Source organism: Pteropus alecto, unplaced genomic scaffold, assembly GCF_000325575.1.
Source record: "Pteropus alecto unplaced genomic scaffold, ASM32557v1 scaffold164, whole genome shotgun sequence".
NCBI classification, from domain to species: domain Eukaryota; kingdom Metazoa; phylum Chordata; class Mammalia; order Chiroptera; family Pteropodidae; genus Pteropus; species Pteropus alecto.
Window position 1 is genome coordinate 20813146 of NW_006439568.1, and position 18850 is coordinate 20831995.

At 40.9% G+C, this 18850-nt stretch overlaps 1 protein-coding gene and 1 pseudogene across 1 annotated transcript in view; one reads left to right on the top strand and one right to left on the bottom strand.

Annotated features, from left to right (window-relative positions):
• GRHL2 (grainyhead like transcription factor 2) overlaps window positions 1-18850 on the bottom strand; it is a 120658-nt gene that overhangs the window by 23010 nt on the left and 78798 nt on the right. The window contains exons 12-15 of the mRNA XM_006916641.1: window positions 16275-16362; window positions 15678-15817; window positions 11170-11201; window positions 1349-1443 (exon numbers count right to left, since the gene is read on the bottom strand). Coding sequence (XP_006916703.1) covers window positions 1349-1443; window positions 11170-11201; window positions 15678-15817; window positions 16275-16362 — 355 coding nt within the window. The remainder of the gene's footprint in view (window positions 1-1348; window positions 1444-11169; window positions 11202-15677; window positions 15818-16274; window positions 16363-18850) is intronic.
• On the top strand, window positions 262-380 carry LOC112483764 (annotated as a pseudogene).

Here is an 18850-nt window from a genome sequence, read left to right on the forward strand (position 1 = left end):
GGAGCTCAAAATGCTCTTGAATATTTGATGGCGAGCCTGTGAAGTCAGAAAATCTTTTAAAGGTTTTAATGACTCTAATTAATTAACACTATCCAGACATCTATAATCTTTGCATTCTGAATCACTAGTTACTTATTCACAGTTATGATAATATATTATTAGATCCACGTCTAATAATAAAGCTGAGAGTTATAACAGTGAACACAGTGCTCACTGTGTACTAGGCACTGGAGTTAAGTGTTTTATACATTCGCTTGTCAAGTCTACGGCCATGCTACCCTGAACAAGCCTGATCCTGTCTGATCTCGGAAGCTAAGCAGGGTTGGGCCTGGTTAGTACTTGGATGGGAGACCACCTAGGAAGACCAGGTGCTTTAGGTGTAAAAAATAAAAAATAAGGGATTGTAATCTGTGAGGTCAACCAAGGGTTGCCTCGCCTAAAAAATAAAATAAAATAAATACATATACATTCACTCATCAGTCCTCACAGCAACTCTATGAAGTAGATATTTATGTCATCCCCACTTTACAAATGGGGACTCTAAGAAGATGGCATTTCCAAGGTTATACAACTCTACATGGCCAAAGGAAGCCACAAAGGGGATCTCTTGATTATCACACAAATCCCATTTTGACAAAAAATAAAATTTCTAATAACAAAAAATGCAAGCCTGTGCAAATGGCAAATATATGTAACATGGTAACTTGACTCATTAAGAGTCTAGTACTATATAAGACAAAGATCTCTGGAAGCTTTCGGTGTTGGCTACAGCAGGATATGGGGGGACGAGGGGTTCTGCCTCTCCCCACGCTTTCTTCTTATTCTGAGGAAGGACAGTGGGTCGTGTACAACGTCAAATGCTGGGCAAGTTGACATGCTCACGCTTCATTTCTTACTCTCTTGGTGAAATGGAATAAGGCCCTTGCCTGAGAAAATATGAGTAAATTGTGATGTCTCAGAAAACAGGCTCATTTATTTGTGTGAGATTAATTGTGTGCATCTATTGAATGATTCTCAGTTGCTGGTGCTTATGAGATGTTATTGTCACATACACAGCAAGAATTTCTTTTTAACCTTATATCTCATTGCTGGATGAGCCAGTATATTCATTACATTTCTCCCAAAGCAAAGGAAAGAACCAGTGCCCACAAAGAATGAATGTTTGCTTATAGTGTTTTAAAATACAGGGTTTAAAGCAGAGGAGAAGATCATGAACTTTCTGTGTCAATCAAAAATCCCCAGGCCAACACTGAACCACAGGGGTCTGGCCTGGGCACGCCACCCCCACTCTGACGGGAGGATGGGCCACTTCAGCGATGCCAGCGGAATGCCCCAGCACAAGAGATACCTCGCTTCATCCCTTCTTCTTTCATCTGCTTAGAAGGGGTTGGACCAAACTCCTCCTCCATGGGCCTGAACATCCGTTTAACGAGGACACTGCTGCTGGAAGAGATGAGCAGAAAGTATTAAGTGAAGTAGTCAGGGTGCCAAAACTAAAGTTCATGTATGCATCAGTCCTATCTTTCCCTTTGTTTATAGCAACCCTCGTTGGTATACTGGGTCCACTCACCCACCTCGTTCTTCCCCCTTGCAGGTCCCAAATCATGCTTGTCTGAGGCAGAACACACACACCAGTATGTTCAGGGCATGGACCTAAGACAGACTCTCCATTGCTGAATATAGATCCATAAAGGTGAGAACTCTGGGTTTTATTCCCTCTGTCCTGCACTAACCCCTCTTCCTGCTCAGAAGATCAGGTCTGGGGAGTACCAGGAGTGAGCCCTTGTGTCTGCGTGGTCTCCAAGTTATATCAGCCCCCTCCCATCTAGCTAGGGCCCGGGGGTCCTGCACTCTCATGCCAGACCCCCTGAGGGCACAGTGGGGACATGTGGAAATGTTGCAGCTCTGCCTCATGGGTTCCCAGTTAAGAGGCTGCCCTGACTTCCTGCTATTCTGTGGCTCCATCTGGTTGGAACAAATGAGATTGCACTGGTGGAAGTTCCCTAGGGACCCAGACACCGGGTGCCCAGCATTTCCTCTTCCTTGAGAGAGGGTTTCAGACCCCCTTCCTGGGAGTCCATGGAACAGAGGCCCTGCATGTCCCCAACTGGGCCAGTTCTGATGGTTCTGCATTTCCTCCCAAAGTCCCTGACATCTCTAGGCACTCTAAGGAAGGAGGGGACTGTTTGAGAGGAATGGAAATTGGAAAAATAGACTGTGTTTGAAAAGAAATCATTAATGCTCAGTGTTACGGACTCTGTGAGCCAGCCAGGGTGAAGACAAATCTTACCCGTATTACAGTGATGATCAAACTAAGGCTCAGAGTGTTAAGTGTCTTATGCTGAGCGATGCAGCTAATAAGCGAAACAGACTGTTCAGAGAACTCGACTTTGAGGGACAGCCTCATGATAAAGGTACTTACTAAATCTGAGGTGATGATGAGTGAGGGTCTAAAAAATGATCTTAACAGTCAGCATTCTCTTATTTTATTCTGTAGTAAGTCAAACTATGGAAATAACTAGAAGGAAAGCTCAAACCGAAGTCCCAGGTGGAGGTGATAATAAGTTTTTAGGGCACTGTTCCCTCTGTCTTCCCCTCACTACCTTGTCATAAAAGGAGGTCACGTTTTTCTGTCATGCCTTGGAACTGGAGTCACCAGGACCTTAAGAGCAGAAGATTAAAAATCCATGCACACAGCTGTCAGTGACCAGAAGGTTAACAATGGGTAAACAGCCTGAAATATCACCGGACCCTCACTCATGCTGTGTGAGGGTTCCTAAATCAGTGATTTTATTTTTCTCACCAAGCAAGATTTATTTATATTTTTACAGTTCTTCTGACTTTTGATAGCATCCCATTTTGAGCCATGGCAAACTCTGCCATTAAAATAACATCTTGGATAAACCACATTTTTCTTGAGAGTTCAGAAGTGCTTTTTCACACCTTCAAATCTATAAACCCAGTAGGGAGTCAGTAAGTTTGTGTGGTCTGAATTCAACTGTGACATTTACTTTCAAAACAAGGCAAGAAAAGAAGGGCAGAAAAGACTTCCCCATTTGAAGATAAAAAGAGCATGAGTTTTAGGTCTCCTGATGCCCTGTCCAATCACATTTGATTAAACCATGAAAGGACTTGAGGACAAAAAGAAGTGGTTTCTCTGTTATCAGTCTCCATCCCACTGGCACAATTTGTGATAATATGTGGAGTGACTCCAGGTCCAGGAAAACATGAAGCTGTCACCTTGAGGGGTCAATCTCAGGGAAACAGGTGCCTAAAGTATAAACAAAGGGCTAAACTGGAAGGTGTTCAGGTCTGAAGCCTGGGTCTCTGGCTATGTCTGGAAAAGGCAGTGTTGTGCCCTACCTGCCAGGCTGAACTGCACTAGGCATTGGTGCCTAGTGAGAAGGTGCCAAAATAAAGTGCAGAGAGAAGTTGCAGGCATCACAGAGACATAGTTTATCCCTCACAACTCTGCATATGGCTTATGTAGGCTGATTGCCATTTATACCCTAAATAAATTGACATTCTTCCCCCGTGTTTGCTTCAGAAAAGAGGAGGGCCTCTTTATATTTAAGTCCTCAAGAAGTCTCTCATTTAATCTCAATTTATTTCTAACAACAAATTACTCTTTGGGGAAGAAGCCATCATCCCCAAATGACTTTAATCAATGCTAGTTTGATGAATTGATAGAATTCATCAGTGAAAAAACAACAAAAAACCAATCAACAAACAAAACTCACACATAGATTTAGTAATGATTACTATAGTTAAGAGCTCAAACTTACAAGTAATAAATGACTAGGTCAGTAGGCCCCAGAAGGATTATTTTAAGAGGAAATACAGATATTTTTATTTCTGGCTAAGATGTTGTAGCTTGTGGTAAATCAATATTCCCAACAAGAACAATTTAAAAAAAAAAAAAATCTTAATGATGATATTGAGGACTGCTTAAGATCAGCCAGAACTCAAGGAGCTGAGATGAGAACCGAGGGAGGATGAGCTGATAATCAATGCACAACTTTTCCTCTCAAAGTATTTGCCACTTCTTGACTGGAAGTTGAGGACAGTAATTCCACAGAAGCACATAGCCAAGGGCAAAGAACTTTAGACAGCTTTGGGCAATTTCATGGTGTTAGAGAAACAGAAAATGGTGTTTAGGACTGCAAAGGTATCCAGGGCTTAAGGTCAAACTACCATAAAGTACTGAAGCACAGAAAAATGAGCCAGACACTGCAATATTCCTTCTGAAGTATTTGCCAACTTCTTAAGCTGCACAGACCAAAGAAAGAGAAGTTAAGCAGAAAGCCCTTGAAAATCATAGAGGAGGTTTTGAAGTCTCCCAATGCCAAGATTGCAGGCCCCAGAAAAGAAGAAAGCCCATAGAAAATCTCTCAGAACTATAATCTAGGAATTCAGATGAACTAGAAGTAGTCTGAGACTAACACAAACTGCAACCCAGCTTTGGGTCACTTCTGCCCCCAACTCAATTATGGTGATCTGCGCTCACTCAGGCTGCACACCAGAAGACAGAAAAAACCTTCGCAAGATAAAAATTATATTATAATTATATAATTATATTATAATTATATTATCATTGTTCATCATTCAATCAATGTTTATCAAATATACTAATAAACAGGACCAAAGGAAAAATACACCGACTCACAGATAACACACTTATAGGACAGTTATTTGTGTTATCAGATTTGAACTTAAAAATAATTGTGATTATTGTGTTCATAAAAATAATAACAAGACATATAAGAACTGGAATCTATAAATTAAATAAGTAAACTAAGTGAAAATCCTAGAACTAAAAAAGTGCAATAATTTAAATTACAAAATCAATAGACAAGTTTAACAGAAGATTGGACCCAGCAGAAGAGAAAACTTGAAAGTTAGATCAATAGAAAATATCCAAGCTGAAACATGGTGAGTAAAGGGGATGGAAATTTCAGAAAAGAACATAAAAATCATAGAAGCACACTAAAAAGTTTGAATTCACTAAAAAGTTTGAATACACATATAAAATCTCAAAGCAGTAGAGAAAGAGAGATAAAGCACTACTTAAAGAGATAACAGCCAAGAATGTTCCAAAACTGATGAAATACATTAACCCACAGATTCATTAAGTGCCATAAAAAGCCATATTAGAAAAAAATACAAATAACACCCACATGTAGAAACATAAAGTAAAAATTCTGAAAACCTAGGAGAAAGAAGAAAATTTTGAAGCAGCCTCCCCAGAAAATAGGAAGGAAGGAAAGAAGAAGGAAGGAAGGGAGGGAGGGAGGGAGGGAGGGAGGAAGGAAGGAAGGAAGGAAGGAAGGAAGGACAGACAGGGAGGGAGGGAGGGAGGAAAGGTGCATTTGAAGTGGCAACAATAAGACAGACAGCCAACTTCTCAACAGAAATGATGAAAAGCACAATTGAAAGACAATAACGGTCAACCTAGAATTTGATATCTAGCAAAAATATCCTGTGAAAGTGACTACAAAATAAAAATGTTAACAAACAAATAAACAAACAAAAAAAAACTATGAGAAAGTTCTTTGCCAAAGTTCCAAAAAACAATAGAAACACTAAGGTTCTTCAGGCAGGAAGAAAAATATTTACAAGGAGAAACAGAAATAAATGAATGAATGAAGAGCAACAGAATGGGTAAATATAGGTTAAATTTATAAAAGGAAGTAAAGCTCAGTTTTAAAAGTCTTAAGTTTATATCTTCCAATTTACAAAATGGCAAACTAGTATGCAAGCAAGAATAACTGGTGTTAATGTAAGAAACTGATGACAATCTGACTATGAGAGATGGTAAAGAATGATTTCCATTTCCATAAATATTTTTAAAACCTTCCTTGCATATCTGGTACAGATTTTCGTATTATTGAGTGGGTTTTTAAATGCAATATTGAACAGTAAAACATAAAAATACATCAATTGAAAAGGGGACGAGAGCTTCTTACAACAGCATATTACCTCAAAATAAAGTTTAATTAAAAACGAAATTTCAAAATGGAGGCAACATTGTGGTAGTCACTTATGTAACTATTTCTAATGCTACGAGAATTAATATTTGTGGCTTGGGATGAAATTTCTGAGGACAGTCTCATATATGTGGATTTAAAAAGCGCTATATCTCAACTTTGATGGCAATGAAGAATTGTCCTGCTAAACAGTGTGAAATGAGAAAAAGTAACTTTAACGATGAGAAAGATACCGATGTCAAAGATGAATTGTGAAGAATTTGAATAAAAGTGTTTCATAAATGACAGATATTTCTAAATTATATACTATTCTTTGCATGTGTGTGTAATTAAATTAACAAAGCAAGTATCAGTAGATCATTGACGCTTTTGGCTATATTCATAAAGATTTGCCTACTCAAGTTGGCCCCAAAGCCTTAATCTGTTTTCATCTCCCCTTGGGAGATTGGGGAAATCGCCCTATATCTGTAATCACCTTACATTCATGTGTACGTGGTAAAACATAGCCCACTACAGCCTACACTTCATGGTTTGCCTAGCAACCCTGAGAACAGCAACAAAAAGTGCCGGTTCTCTGGGAAATTGCTCCTCTAAGAGAAACGGCACAGAATTCTAGAGTAATTTTGTTTTGTGCTATGAACACAGGGTGATGACTTTTTAGGTTTAATATCAGGTTGTTTAAATGCACTCACTGGTGACAGGTTAATAATCACTAACTTCCCCAAAGGGTACTGAATTTTAGTGGAAGTGTTGGCTTCCACGGGAGAGGAACATCTAGAACTGCCTCTTTTCTCAGCAGCACGATAACTAGGTTCATGGTTTGGACCGGCAGCATCTGCAGGACCATCCCTCCTGCAAGAGGAAAGGCAGGGACTTATGCCAGAGTCACTCAGAATCTAATAAGTGAAGTTGCTTTGGGGAGCTGACTCTGAGCTGGGATGGAACCAGTCTACGGAGCTGCCCTTCCCAACTTTGTCTTCTTCTGGCTTTTGTTTTCCTAAGTCTCAGCCTTTGAGGAAGTTATACAAGGTGGCTCCAAGAGAGATAGTGGTGCGCCTTTGAGAAGAAGCAAGGGGACAACAGAAGTTCTTGGAGAGGGATTGAGGTCCAAGGATCCCAAGCAGCATCCCACAGTGATGGCAGGATCTTGGAGGGAGACCACTGTCCTCCAGACACCGGGCTGCCCAAACTTGCCAAAGATCCCCATGCCCCAGATGCACTGCAGAAGCCACAGAGATTTAAATGGACTTCACAGCAGGCTGGAACAGGGGGCACCTCATTGGGGACCATTGTGGACAGAGGATCGATGTAGGAAGGGATTTCCAGGAACTAGAAGTCAGATGGAGATGGAGACCAGACCACCAGAAATAACAGAAATGGAATTTCTCACTGTGCATGATATTTGCATATTAATCTACATATTATTCCCCATCAGAGCCATTCTGTGGCTTCCTGGTTAAAGGGCCCGTGCTCTACAGAACCTTCTTTCTGTTTGGTTTGTTCTTTCCATTCTTCTTCATCTCCCTCTTTTCCATCTTTCAATTAAATATCATTTTTCAGGGCCTGACAAGGAATCTTAACAATAAAAATAGCTATGATTTTTTTAAAGGCACTTTCAGGTATCAGGACATTTTATATATTAATGTTTATAATAACTCTAGCAGGTGGGTATTATTATTTGCTATTTTTAGATGAGAAAACTGAGGGTCCATAAGGTTGTTCTATTAAGTCACAGAGCTTGTAAGATCAAGACCAGATTCAATTCATGGCTGACAGGCTCTAGAGCAGTGGTTCTCAAAACTGCTGAGCATTAAAATCATCTAGGGACTATTCGAAGTCCCCAAGCCTGAGCCGTACCCCACATCAATTGTATCAAAATTCCTGTTCATGAGTATCTTTTAGCTCCCCAGCTGACTCCCAAATGTAGCGAGAGGCTTGCTGCTGAGAACTGATGTCCAAAAGCCTCTGTATCTAACTGTTGTATCCACTGCCTACAAAATAAACCTGCGTAGGGTCTGCTGATCTCCAATTCAGCACTTGAAGTCACCCCAAATACTTTATCATTAGACAAGAAGGCAGGAACAAATAGGTGCTCCCTTTTTGTTCAGTTTAGGCAGTTCGTTGCTGATTGCTCTCCATTTTACCTCATGTTAATTTTCTCTAGTTTCTCTCATTCGTTGCATTCAGTTTTGTTGACACTTCAGGCTAAAAAGCTCTCCTACTTTGTGAACACGTCTTTGTCTGACCACCACTCTGGCTTCAGAGTTGCAGGGAGAAGGGCTCTGGTGTGCCTCTCCTGCAGCTGGCAGTTGCCTGAATGATGCTTTCAAAGACTCATTTAGATGCTTTCACACTAATGTGATTACGCCTAGCTGGCAGAGTAAAGAACTGGCCAGGGACAGTCTTGATGGAAGATGTGCAAATGCCAGTAAAAGTGGAACTCCTCAGGGCTGGTGAACTGACCCCCTCTGCCAGGTACACTCACCTGGGATTGTCAGAATCTGGGCCCTGCACTCCACAGATGTGCCAAGGGTGTCCCTTTGTCATGGCCAGAAAGCTATCACAATGATGGCCTGTTTCTTGATGCCTCCTTGGCAGCCACAGATCAAGAATTAAGAGGGTTGGGTGTTGGGTACCTATCATCTAGACCTGGGCTCAAATCCTGCTTCTCTCACTTACCAGCTGTGCGACTTAGAACTAGTTTCTTAATCTCTTGAAGTTTCGATTTCCTCATTATAAAGTGGAGGTAATAATACCAACTTCACCATAGGTATTTTGGGAGAATTCAATGAAATAATGCATATTAAGCACTTAGAACAGTGCCCAACCAAGAATTCAGTGAATGTTACTACTTTTACATATAACAATAGCCAAATACCTACTATACAATAACATGGAGGCTCCAAGGCCATCCATATTGCTTAACTGATCTCTAATCGGAAAATGTATCAGAGTAAGAAATGGGCTGTGGGCCTCAAGATGATGCCATAACAGAGGGTAATTCTTACAGAGAGGTCAAGCCAAAGGAGTTAGAAGTAGGTCAACGGGCCATGTAAAATTTTCCAACTTGCAAGGAAGGATGACCTAGGCCAAGGTAGACTAAATGAGGTCTATACATGAAGTAGCATTCAGGTCCTGGGCACTTCTCACTCAGGATGCTAAGTTTTCCCATGAGAATAATATAATGATAGTATGAGACAGGATCTTAGGGATAGTCTTCGATAAAATCCTCAATTTATAATTGAGAAAACTGAAACCCAGAGGTCAAGGAGCCAGCCCAAGGCCTCCCACTGGTCAGCCGCAGCCCAGGAGGGGAACGTGGGCTGCCTACACTCAGAGTCAACATTCTTCCCATGATGCCACCCTGTCCCTTGTAAAATATGTGAGTAACAGATAAGAATTGATAGCACTAATCATTTCTGTTTATTCCAGCCACTGGAAATATGTTACTCATGTGCCAAGATAAAAAGAACAATCTAATTCAGTATTCAGAAAATTTAGAACTCAGAATTTAGAGGTCAGATGCTGGAGGAGGTTCTACTGCTAATCAGCTGGGAAATTATTTGACTCCTTTGAGATTCTCCATGCTTGAGGACAGAAGGTGGCACACTTTTTCCGTGAAGGGCCAGATTAGCAAACATTTAGGCTTTCCAGGCAACAGAGTCTCTGCTGCCACTACTCAGCCCTGCTGCGATAGCACCAATGCAGCCATGGACAAGACAGAAAGGAATTCACATGGCCGAGCGCCAATGAAATTCTATTTATTCTATTAATTAAATTCTATTTGACTTCCATATAATTTCCACGTGTCCTGTGATATTCTTCTGGATCTCTTCAATCATTTGAAAACGTTTGTGGGCAGTACAAAAAGAGGTGGCAGACCCAATCCAGTCCTTGGGCTGTGGTTTGCCCACCTCTGCTCTAGGAAATGAGCTCAGCAACATCTGCTCCACTGACTCTGCCTTGAAATGTTTTAGAAGTAAATACATTAGTAAATACATTAATTACATAAGAATATGGAAGCCCTGGATTAACTCTAGATTTTAGTTACACACATGTAATGCAAACCGAGACTTCAGTTACATATATGAAATGTATGGAGACATTAAAAAATGAATGTAGTCATAGATTGTTTTAAGAGAAAAACAGCCTCCAGGTCATAAGAAGAAACTATCCCCATGTAATCTCCAATTCATGTGCTTAAGCACATATATTTCTGAGAGTTAATTTTAAAGAGATTATTAACAAATTTGGTGGTATCCCCTGGAGGGAGAATTAAGATGTTGAGGGGTAAAATTATGTTGGAATGGTGAAGAAAGGAACAGACTTGTCCAGAACCCCAGAACTAGAGCCGATGGGTAGAAGTCAAGAGAAAGTAGACATCAGTTCAACAGACAGACTAACTTTCTCGGGGCTGGAATTATTCAGCAGTGTAATGAGCTACTTCGCACACAGTGAGAATAGTCAGAATATTCCCATCAGTGGGCCTATTCAATGAAAAACTAGCCTCTCAAGGATGTGGTATAAGACGTTACATTATTTAAGAAAGAGGGTCAGCTAAATGACATTGAAGTTTCCTTTTTTTGGCTCTAAAATTCTAGGCGTCTATGAGTTATGGATAGAAAGCACTATGTAGATACTTGATGTGCAAGACACTGGGAACCTTGGGTGACCTTAAGTAAACCCTCTCTTATCTACAATCCTAAGGACAATGAAAAGGTTCTCAGCTTTCCCAGCCCCACTCAACCCAGCCTCACTAGCCCACCCAGCTCACTTCCCAGCACGAGGGCTTCAGGAGGTATGTGCAGGTAGCCCAGGTAATACTAAAAGCAAGGCAGGCTGTCTCCTTGGCTTTGCCTCAAGTTCAGCTTGATCTTATGTCAGGACCAGAAAAAATTTTCAATAACTGGTGATTGGTAAATAGGTATGCCACTTAGAAAACTAGCTAGTTATTCAAAGGCAGATCTGAGGAAGGAGAGAGCGGGAAAGAGGCTTGGAGGGAGAACAGCGTTCCCCCAGACTTCCTCTTAGATACCACCCAGAATCAAGCATTTCTCCACTCTGAGTCTGGCGCTGAGAGGAAGGTCCCACCCCCCTCCCACGGTTATCCATTGCTTGAAGAGTCACTTCTACTGACATGAACTGACTTTGGGTGGTTTAGTGAAAGAACTGAGTGTCTTACCCTTCTCGTTCATCATCCGTGTTGTAATACACCTGTGGAACAAAACAATAGGCTTACTGTAGGTCAAAGACAAGAAATGGAAATACATTACGTGATGCGCAGACTTTCCTAAGGCATTGCACTGTCTCATAAAAAAAGACAAATCTGTTTAAGGATGCGCCGTGTGTGTGTGTGTGTGTGTGTGTGTGTGTGTGTGTGTGTAAGAAAACACAAATTTAACCCCCTCACATTCTCTCTAGGGTTAATTCTTATATTTTAGTAAAATAAAATTGAAAATCGGATTGTTTCCAGCACAAGTCAGTCTGATCAGATTACCTATAGCCCTAAGCCAAATCTTGCTTTTGACGATAAGGAAATACTTTAACAGGATCTAAAAATAAAAACCATTGTTTAGAAGCACTCTAGAGCTGAGCCTATGAGTAAGCAGTCCCATCCAGTCCACAGGTGAGCTGACTCCCGACGCTGTGCTTAGGCGACAAGAGGGGAGCAAGAGGGATCCCACATGAGTGCAGCAGTAACCCTAGGACACAGGGGTCACCCTGACATCCCTCAACCACAGAAATTAAGGAGCCGATGGTCTTCAAGCTGGGAAAGGTCACTCAGCTCTTGAAGGTGCTCCTAGCCAGAGGAAGATCTTCGAGAAAACACTCTCGGTGATCAGCATGGTGGCAAACAGAATCAGAATTAAAGAAATTATGAAGCATTCTTATTATTTTATGAGGCAATAAGAGAAATCCAGGGGTGTTCTGCTGTATACGTAGATCTTCTTGACCCAATGATTTATAAGAATTAATTGTGGGCCTTCCATGAGCTTCGTCTGTGTGTTTCAGGACCATTTTCATTTGAGTAAAGAACAGTCCCCAAGTTAGTACTGGACACTTACGAATTAATTTCAAAGTTGCCTCTGGTTCTAGTACATTTTGTCACTGTCCTTGCCCCATTTGCCTGGGAGAGAAACAGCTGTGTCTAGATGGATTCTCTCCCTGCAAACATTCTCAAAGGCTCTTGGTGGTTCCTGGGACCCTGCCAAGCCTAGGCTTAGGTTATGTAACCGAGCTGGTTACCTGGAACTCACTGGGAATGAGTCACTCTGGTCATTAGCTCAGATTTCCTAGGGGAACTTTTCCTTCTTAAATCTCTTATGTCTATTGTCGTATTGTATATTTTGTTTCTTCTTAAACAGAAAACAATGAAGGTAAGATGCTTCCTCCCAGCCATCCCTAGTTTCAGTCCTGGCATTGGAGCATCTGTCATTGTGATGGACGAAATGGGACTGTCCATCTAGATGCATACAAAATGACCCTTGTCATAAGTGAGGAGCCTGGGCCATAGCACTGACCACAGCACTAGAATTTTTTGGAAAAAGTTCCTGATGTCAGTCTGTGTTTTGCTGGATTCTCTAAATGTGTCGTAATGCATCTGCCCTGCTCAGCTATAAGGCAGGGTAAGGGACAGCTCTCCGCAAAGTTGGTTGGTGACCCAAAGATGGAAGCAGCCTTCTCTTAAGTGTCTTCCGGCCTCCTGAATGGCTTCTATGACACTGTCCCTATTACCGTCCTTGCATTGCCATTTCTCCTCCGTTCGTGTAACGATGCACTATTTCTTCCTTATCAGTTGTAGGGCTCGTTGCACTAATTTAATTTTAGAGAGCGTTCCTCAAACTTTAGAGTGCACAGACAGTATCTGGAGACCTTGTCATAAATGCAAACTCTTGGAACGACCTTCAGAGAATTTAATTGAAGAGACCAGGACTGGAACTTGGGTACCTGAATTCCTACCAAGAACTCCTGTGATTTGGAGGAAGATGGCTTACAAACCACAACTGGCTAGTCTGTTCTGTAGGCTGTGAGGGAGGGGTGCTGCCCTCCTTGGGTTCACAAGCTCTGAGGAAGGCTGATACCTGCAGAGCACACACTATCCAGAAGGATGATGGCTCTGTGCCCCATAATTTCTCCCGAACTCCCTTATCACTTGTTTTTAAAGGCATTCCAGACAAAAGCTGAGGGAAGTATCGGGGCTCTAACGTGAGGAGAGGGAGACTGAAGGTCTCAGTACTTCTTGTGCACTGGGTTCATCTTGCATATTAGTTTTCAATAATTGTCTGATGAATATTCCAATCTACATGTGAATCAGTGAGATCAGAGGGTTGGGGGGTACATGTGGACTGACAGTGAAGATCCTTACCCCACCTGTCCATGTCCCTGGGTGACTAGAAATCCCTGTACCATGGCCAATGTGCCATTAGTGTGGCTTGAGGATATCTTGCTGCCTGTGAACTAGAGGGCTGCCTGCCCTGCAGCTGGGCAGAGCTGTGATGTAACTGCTTCTAATAAGGCTTACGTCTGCCAATGGCTACTGAGCCGCATACTCTTGCCTGCCTCCCGCCCCTACTCCACACCTCATGGTAAAACTGGCCCATCTTTTGACTTGCCATTGCTGGCTCTTATTTAGCATGCCAAATCCTGCCCCATGCCCGCTTCTAATCGTATGGCACCACCGTCTTCCCTCCTGCCTCTGGACCCATCTCCTAGGCTTCTAGCTCTTCTAAGAAAAGGCAGCCTTTAAAGTTCCAACCAGCCACGGGTGGGTGCTCTTCCTTGGCCAAGCAAGTTGATCAACCACAGAATATTCGCACATTGTTCCAGGGCACAGCTGAGCGTTCCTTTGTTGCTCGGAGCTCAGGCAGGTTCCCTCACTGATTCCTTAATTCTGATTCCAAGTGCACAAGAAAAACCCGAAGGCCTTGCAAGGATAGATCCCAGATCGCAGGACTTAACTTCACCAGTGGTCTGGGGGGACGCTGATTGGGCTGCTTTGCAGCTGCTGAAACCAACAAACTATCGAAGCTGCTCTTTCCTTCTGATTCAGCCACGGGCTAGGAGCCCAGCTCAGGACACAGAGCGGGCAAGTGAGACCAAAGGACTGACAGGCGTGAGAAGCCAGGTCGGGTCACTTTTTCTCTCAAGATTTACTTACAGCTTGTTATAATTCACAGAAATGTTGCCAGAAGAATAGGCCCGGCTATCACGGAGCTGAAGCCAGAATCATGACAGCAAATACTAAGAACAATTTAACTCAACTGTCCCTCCTCTGGAAGGCGTGGAAACCTAGCTCCACAAAATCCCACGCAGTAAATACACAGATCACCATGTTCTTGGGAATTAAAAACTAAAATGTGGTGCTGGCCCTCACATCTTGATAAATCGTAACAGTCTTCCTTTCCCTTTTTTGCCCTTGTTCCTATCAAACAAATAAGACAAAACGGAAGTGGTAAATTAGTTTCTAGTAGGAAGCGCTCTCAGAGAAAGCTGTGGGTGTTTTGTTCCATGTTGTGTCATGAACAGCAATGAAAAGCCTGGTTGTATAAGTGCTTTGTCTCATACGTATCAAAACAACAGTGGGGGACAAAATATTCTCAAAAAGGAAAGTGACGCCAATTTTGACTTCTCCTCCCAGACTAAGGCCAATTCCAATGAGTGTCTAAGCAGTTAGACTGGAAGAAACACTGGAGTGTGCCAGTATGTCCCTGTTTCTCAAAACAGACCTTTCCTCAAAGGACTCTGAGTTTTAAAAAAAACTAACCAGTGCAAGATTCACTAAAACTCAACTGGTTTGGTGAAAGGCAATTCTGGCTAATGCTAGGGAAGTAATTATTTTTTCCTTTTTTCACACATCTTTATCACATAAAATAAATAATGTAATAATATTACAAAAAGAAAAAATCATTCATATCTCATAACCTTACTCATAAAGTGTTATAATTTTTCTTGTTCCCTTCGAATTGAGGTATATCTTCAGAATCACTGCAGAGAACAGCTTTTTCGCTAAACATTATCATAACTAGTTCCCATGTTGCTACATAGTTTCCATAATTATAACTTTATTGGCTGCATAATATTCCATCAATTTGCGCTATCACAATGAGTTAATTATTAGATGCTTAGGTTATTTGAATATTGGCTCTTTCATTTCACTTGTAGATATACCTAGAAGATGGAAATTGTTTTTTAAAAGCCTTGCCTACAACTTCATCTTTCTTTTAGTGTTAAATTATTTACCTGTTCAATGGGAACTGTTAATTTACTAAGGGAAACATTAATAGGTTTTTAACAGAATTTTTCTTGTGCAACTAAATGAAATTATAGGTGTAGTTCAATTTCCTACCATTAGGTGGAGCTCTATTGCATCAGGCTAATCCCCCATGACGAAACTAAAACAAAACAAAACTCGAAGGTTTTCGGCCTTCTTACTTTCTTCCCTTTTCGCTGCTTTGTCAGCACTTCACTAATATCTGCCCATTCACTTCTTCCCCTTAGTAAGCTGGTCTCCTTTCCTGAAACATTTTTTTCCATAAAAATCCATTTTCTATAGAGTATGACTGATTCTTTGTTGAATGCATGGAGTATGGTTTTTATTCTTAAGGACAATGCTGCCTGAAGTAATTCTATCTTAAGGCTCTACCAATCCCGTAGAAGAATGGCAAGTAGATGTTAGCAGGTAAGTCATACCTGTCCTGTTCTCTGCAGGTTTGCAAAGTGAACATCGGGTATGAAGAGGACGGGCTGTGAGTGGAGATCAGGCATCGTTTTGAAGTATGTGGTGTCACTCTTCTTCTGTAAAGGTATGGCTGCCAACTTTCCATCTGAGGCTGGATATGACCGAAAACCCAAAAATGAGAGGGTTGTGCATGACTAAGAACTCTCAACTTTACGTTCTAGTCAAAGCTAAACTCCATGACTTTCTCCGATGAAGCTTTTCAAATGTGAACACACTTGAAAAGACCCCCACCTCTCTCACTGCCAAACCAACAGAAAGAACTTGGACTCTGAGTGACCCTCCTAAGGCAGACCCCCTCACACCCTCCTGTCCCTCTCTGTGTCCTAGATTCTCTGTCCACAGATGGAAAGTGTTTGTCTCCGCGATATTACAAAGTCCCTCTTAGCTCAAACACTCTGCGATCATTGATTTTATTTGCTTTTCACAGGAACGATTCACTGTATCTTCACTGCTAGGAAAAAGCAAGCCATAGTTCTACCCGCAACCCATGCTTTCTACCTATTCCCCAGTGGACCCAGTAGAGCCCTCCCCCTCTCCAAGACACTCACAGTTGTTGCACTGGGTTTGGGAGGCCTGGCCTTTCCCCTTCTTCCTGTTCTGCTTCCTCTCTTCGTCTCGGATTTTTCTTTCTGCTCCCTGACAGGGAAAAACAAATACAATGCTAGGCATGTTATCAGAGCACGCACAAATACTGTCCACACACAAATCGCAGGGATAACAAACAAAACAAGAGGAGAATGGGCAGCCCTATTTCCATCCCTCGGAAGAGGCTGGCCTCAGTTCTGAAGACTCAGATCACTCATTAGTCTACACTACATTTTGAACCTCTGAGTGACCCTATTTCTCTCAGATTTCCCCCCATTTTTTGGTATCTCGCCTATTACACAACTTCAATTTTGAATCCATACAGAAAGACCAGAGTCAGTTCCCAGTTCCCTATCTGAGCGAAGCCAGGTAAGTAACTTTTAATGATTAGAATACAATATCCAAAGGTGAAGTATTGGCCTGTTAACATCATTCCCAGGCACAGAGAGGGCGTTAAAATTGAGTGTGAATTCCCTATAAAATTTTGCTTGTTGTTATGGAACTTTACAAAATCATGCCAGTGGTGTAATTGAGGGAGGGCATAAGAAAAATATACAGGATGTAAGATCATTTTGCATGTACACGTACGATTTCTATCTCTTTCCTTCTCAGCCTTTGAGAATTTCCTGGTCATCCTCCCCTCTCTTGGGTCGCTCTCCTACATCAGCTTTGCTAACTCAGCCTCCTCTTCTCACTCCCTCCAAATAAGCTGTTCCAACAGTTTCTTTTTCCTTTCTCTATCTCCATTCTTGTGCAGAAGAGTTCATCTGCATCCATGTTTTCATGATGCTCTAGAGAGGTGACAATCAGACACCCACAACCTGAACTCCTCCCCTAAATTTCAGATCCTCATTTTACAGCTCCTGCCCTTCGTGGTAGCCTGTTTAAGGAGCGCTGAGGCACGAACTGACCAGCAACCTCTAACTCTTTAGATACGGCCCCCAAATCATCACAAAGAGAAATTTAATAGTATTAAAATGTAATCCTTCTGTTATGCAAAAAGAAATCAAAAGGCAAAGGACAAATTAGTGAAAATACTTGTAATAAGATATTAAAGTGTTAAATCCTTAATATATAATGAATCAAAATTAAAAAAATAATAAACCAATAGAAAAATAGACAAGTCATGAACTATGAAATTCACAGAAAAAGACACGAATTGTTTGAATTAAAACAAGGAGATATATTTGTTGCTTATCATGTTGGCTGCTTCTTTTCTTTCTTATTTATTTATTTTTTTAAATCAGATTTCCAATTCTGGCCAAAGTAAGGTCATGAAACAATGGAGATTTGTGGGCAACGAATAAAGAAGATAGGTTTAGTGCTCCTTCTTGAAAAATGAGTAACTAAATAAGTATAGCTAATACTTAGGTGGCACTTATCTCTGCCAGCTGAGTTCTAAGAGCTTTACATAACTAAGATTTGGACGGTTATATTTTAACTGGATATTTTTAATACACATTTTTTATGTCAAAAGCTTCTTATTACCAAAGGAGTAATTATTTTACAGTGCTTTACTTTTTAAGTTTTGAGTTGTCAGTATAAACTTGTGGAAGTTCATAGCAAGAGGGAGGTAAAATATAGAAATATTTGCTTTCAAAGTCTCTTCAAGATATATTAAAGTTTTATAGAGTTTTGATGTTTAGACAACATATTTTTAGAATATAGGGTTAAATGCACAGATGTCACCTTATTCAAATGGGTGTGCAATAAAGCAAAAGGCTTCTATTATACATTTTTTTGTTGTGTCCATATATGGCATTTTCAATGTAATTGGAGCTCTATATGATGTAGCATTTAATATAAATAGAAATGTGGAAGTTTACCTATATAAATTACAACTCACCTAAGACACACTCCAAAATTTGTCAAGAAATTTTATTTCTAAATTACTGTTTTATATTGTACTATTTCTATGAGGAAAAGGTCTGGAATTAATATGTTTCAAGACTTACATATGTTCAATGTAGATTTTTAGGAAATAAAGTCACCTGCTAATTATTTTACAGGCATTCTTTGATATGTAAACCCAAGGGATTAACATAAAACAGAGTAGCTCTCCATAGAGCCTAGTCTTGGTGCATGGTCTATATAAATAATTTCCTGCCCAGAATGACAGATAATCAGCATGACAAAACAATTCTGATAGTGCCCAAACACTCTTGAGAGAATCACAGTTCTCATTTCTAAAATAAAGCTTTGACTCTTCAGTCACCCAGGCAAGCTCTGATACATAACCTTCCAAGAATCCCTTCCCTCCTTTGATTATTTGTGACCCGAACCTTCTAGAAAATATGAAAATATTCTTTCCACTCTTATTAAAGTACAAAAAGAAAACAAAAGAAAAAAACCAACCAATTAGATCTTCCAAAAGAACATAACTTGTATAATTTGGTAAAAATACCAAATTTCTCTTTTAAAAATAATTTCCTCCACCTAAATGTTCACTACGGAGCATTAAATTTTAAAAATATGCCTGAAGATTTCCCGATAATATTGTGATCACTTTTGCCACTTCTTGAGAGGTAATGGCTATCCT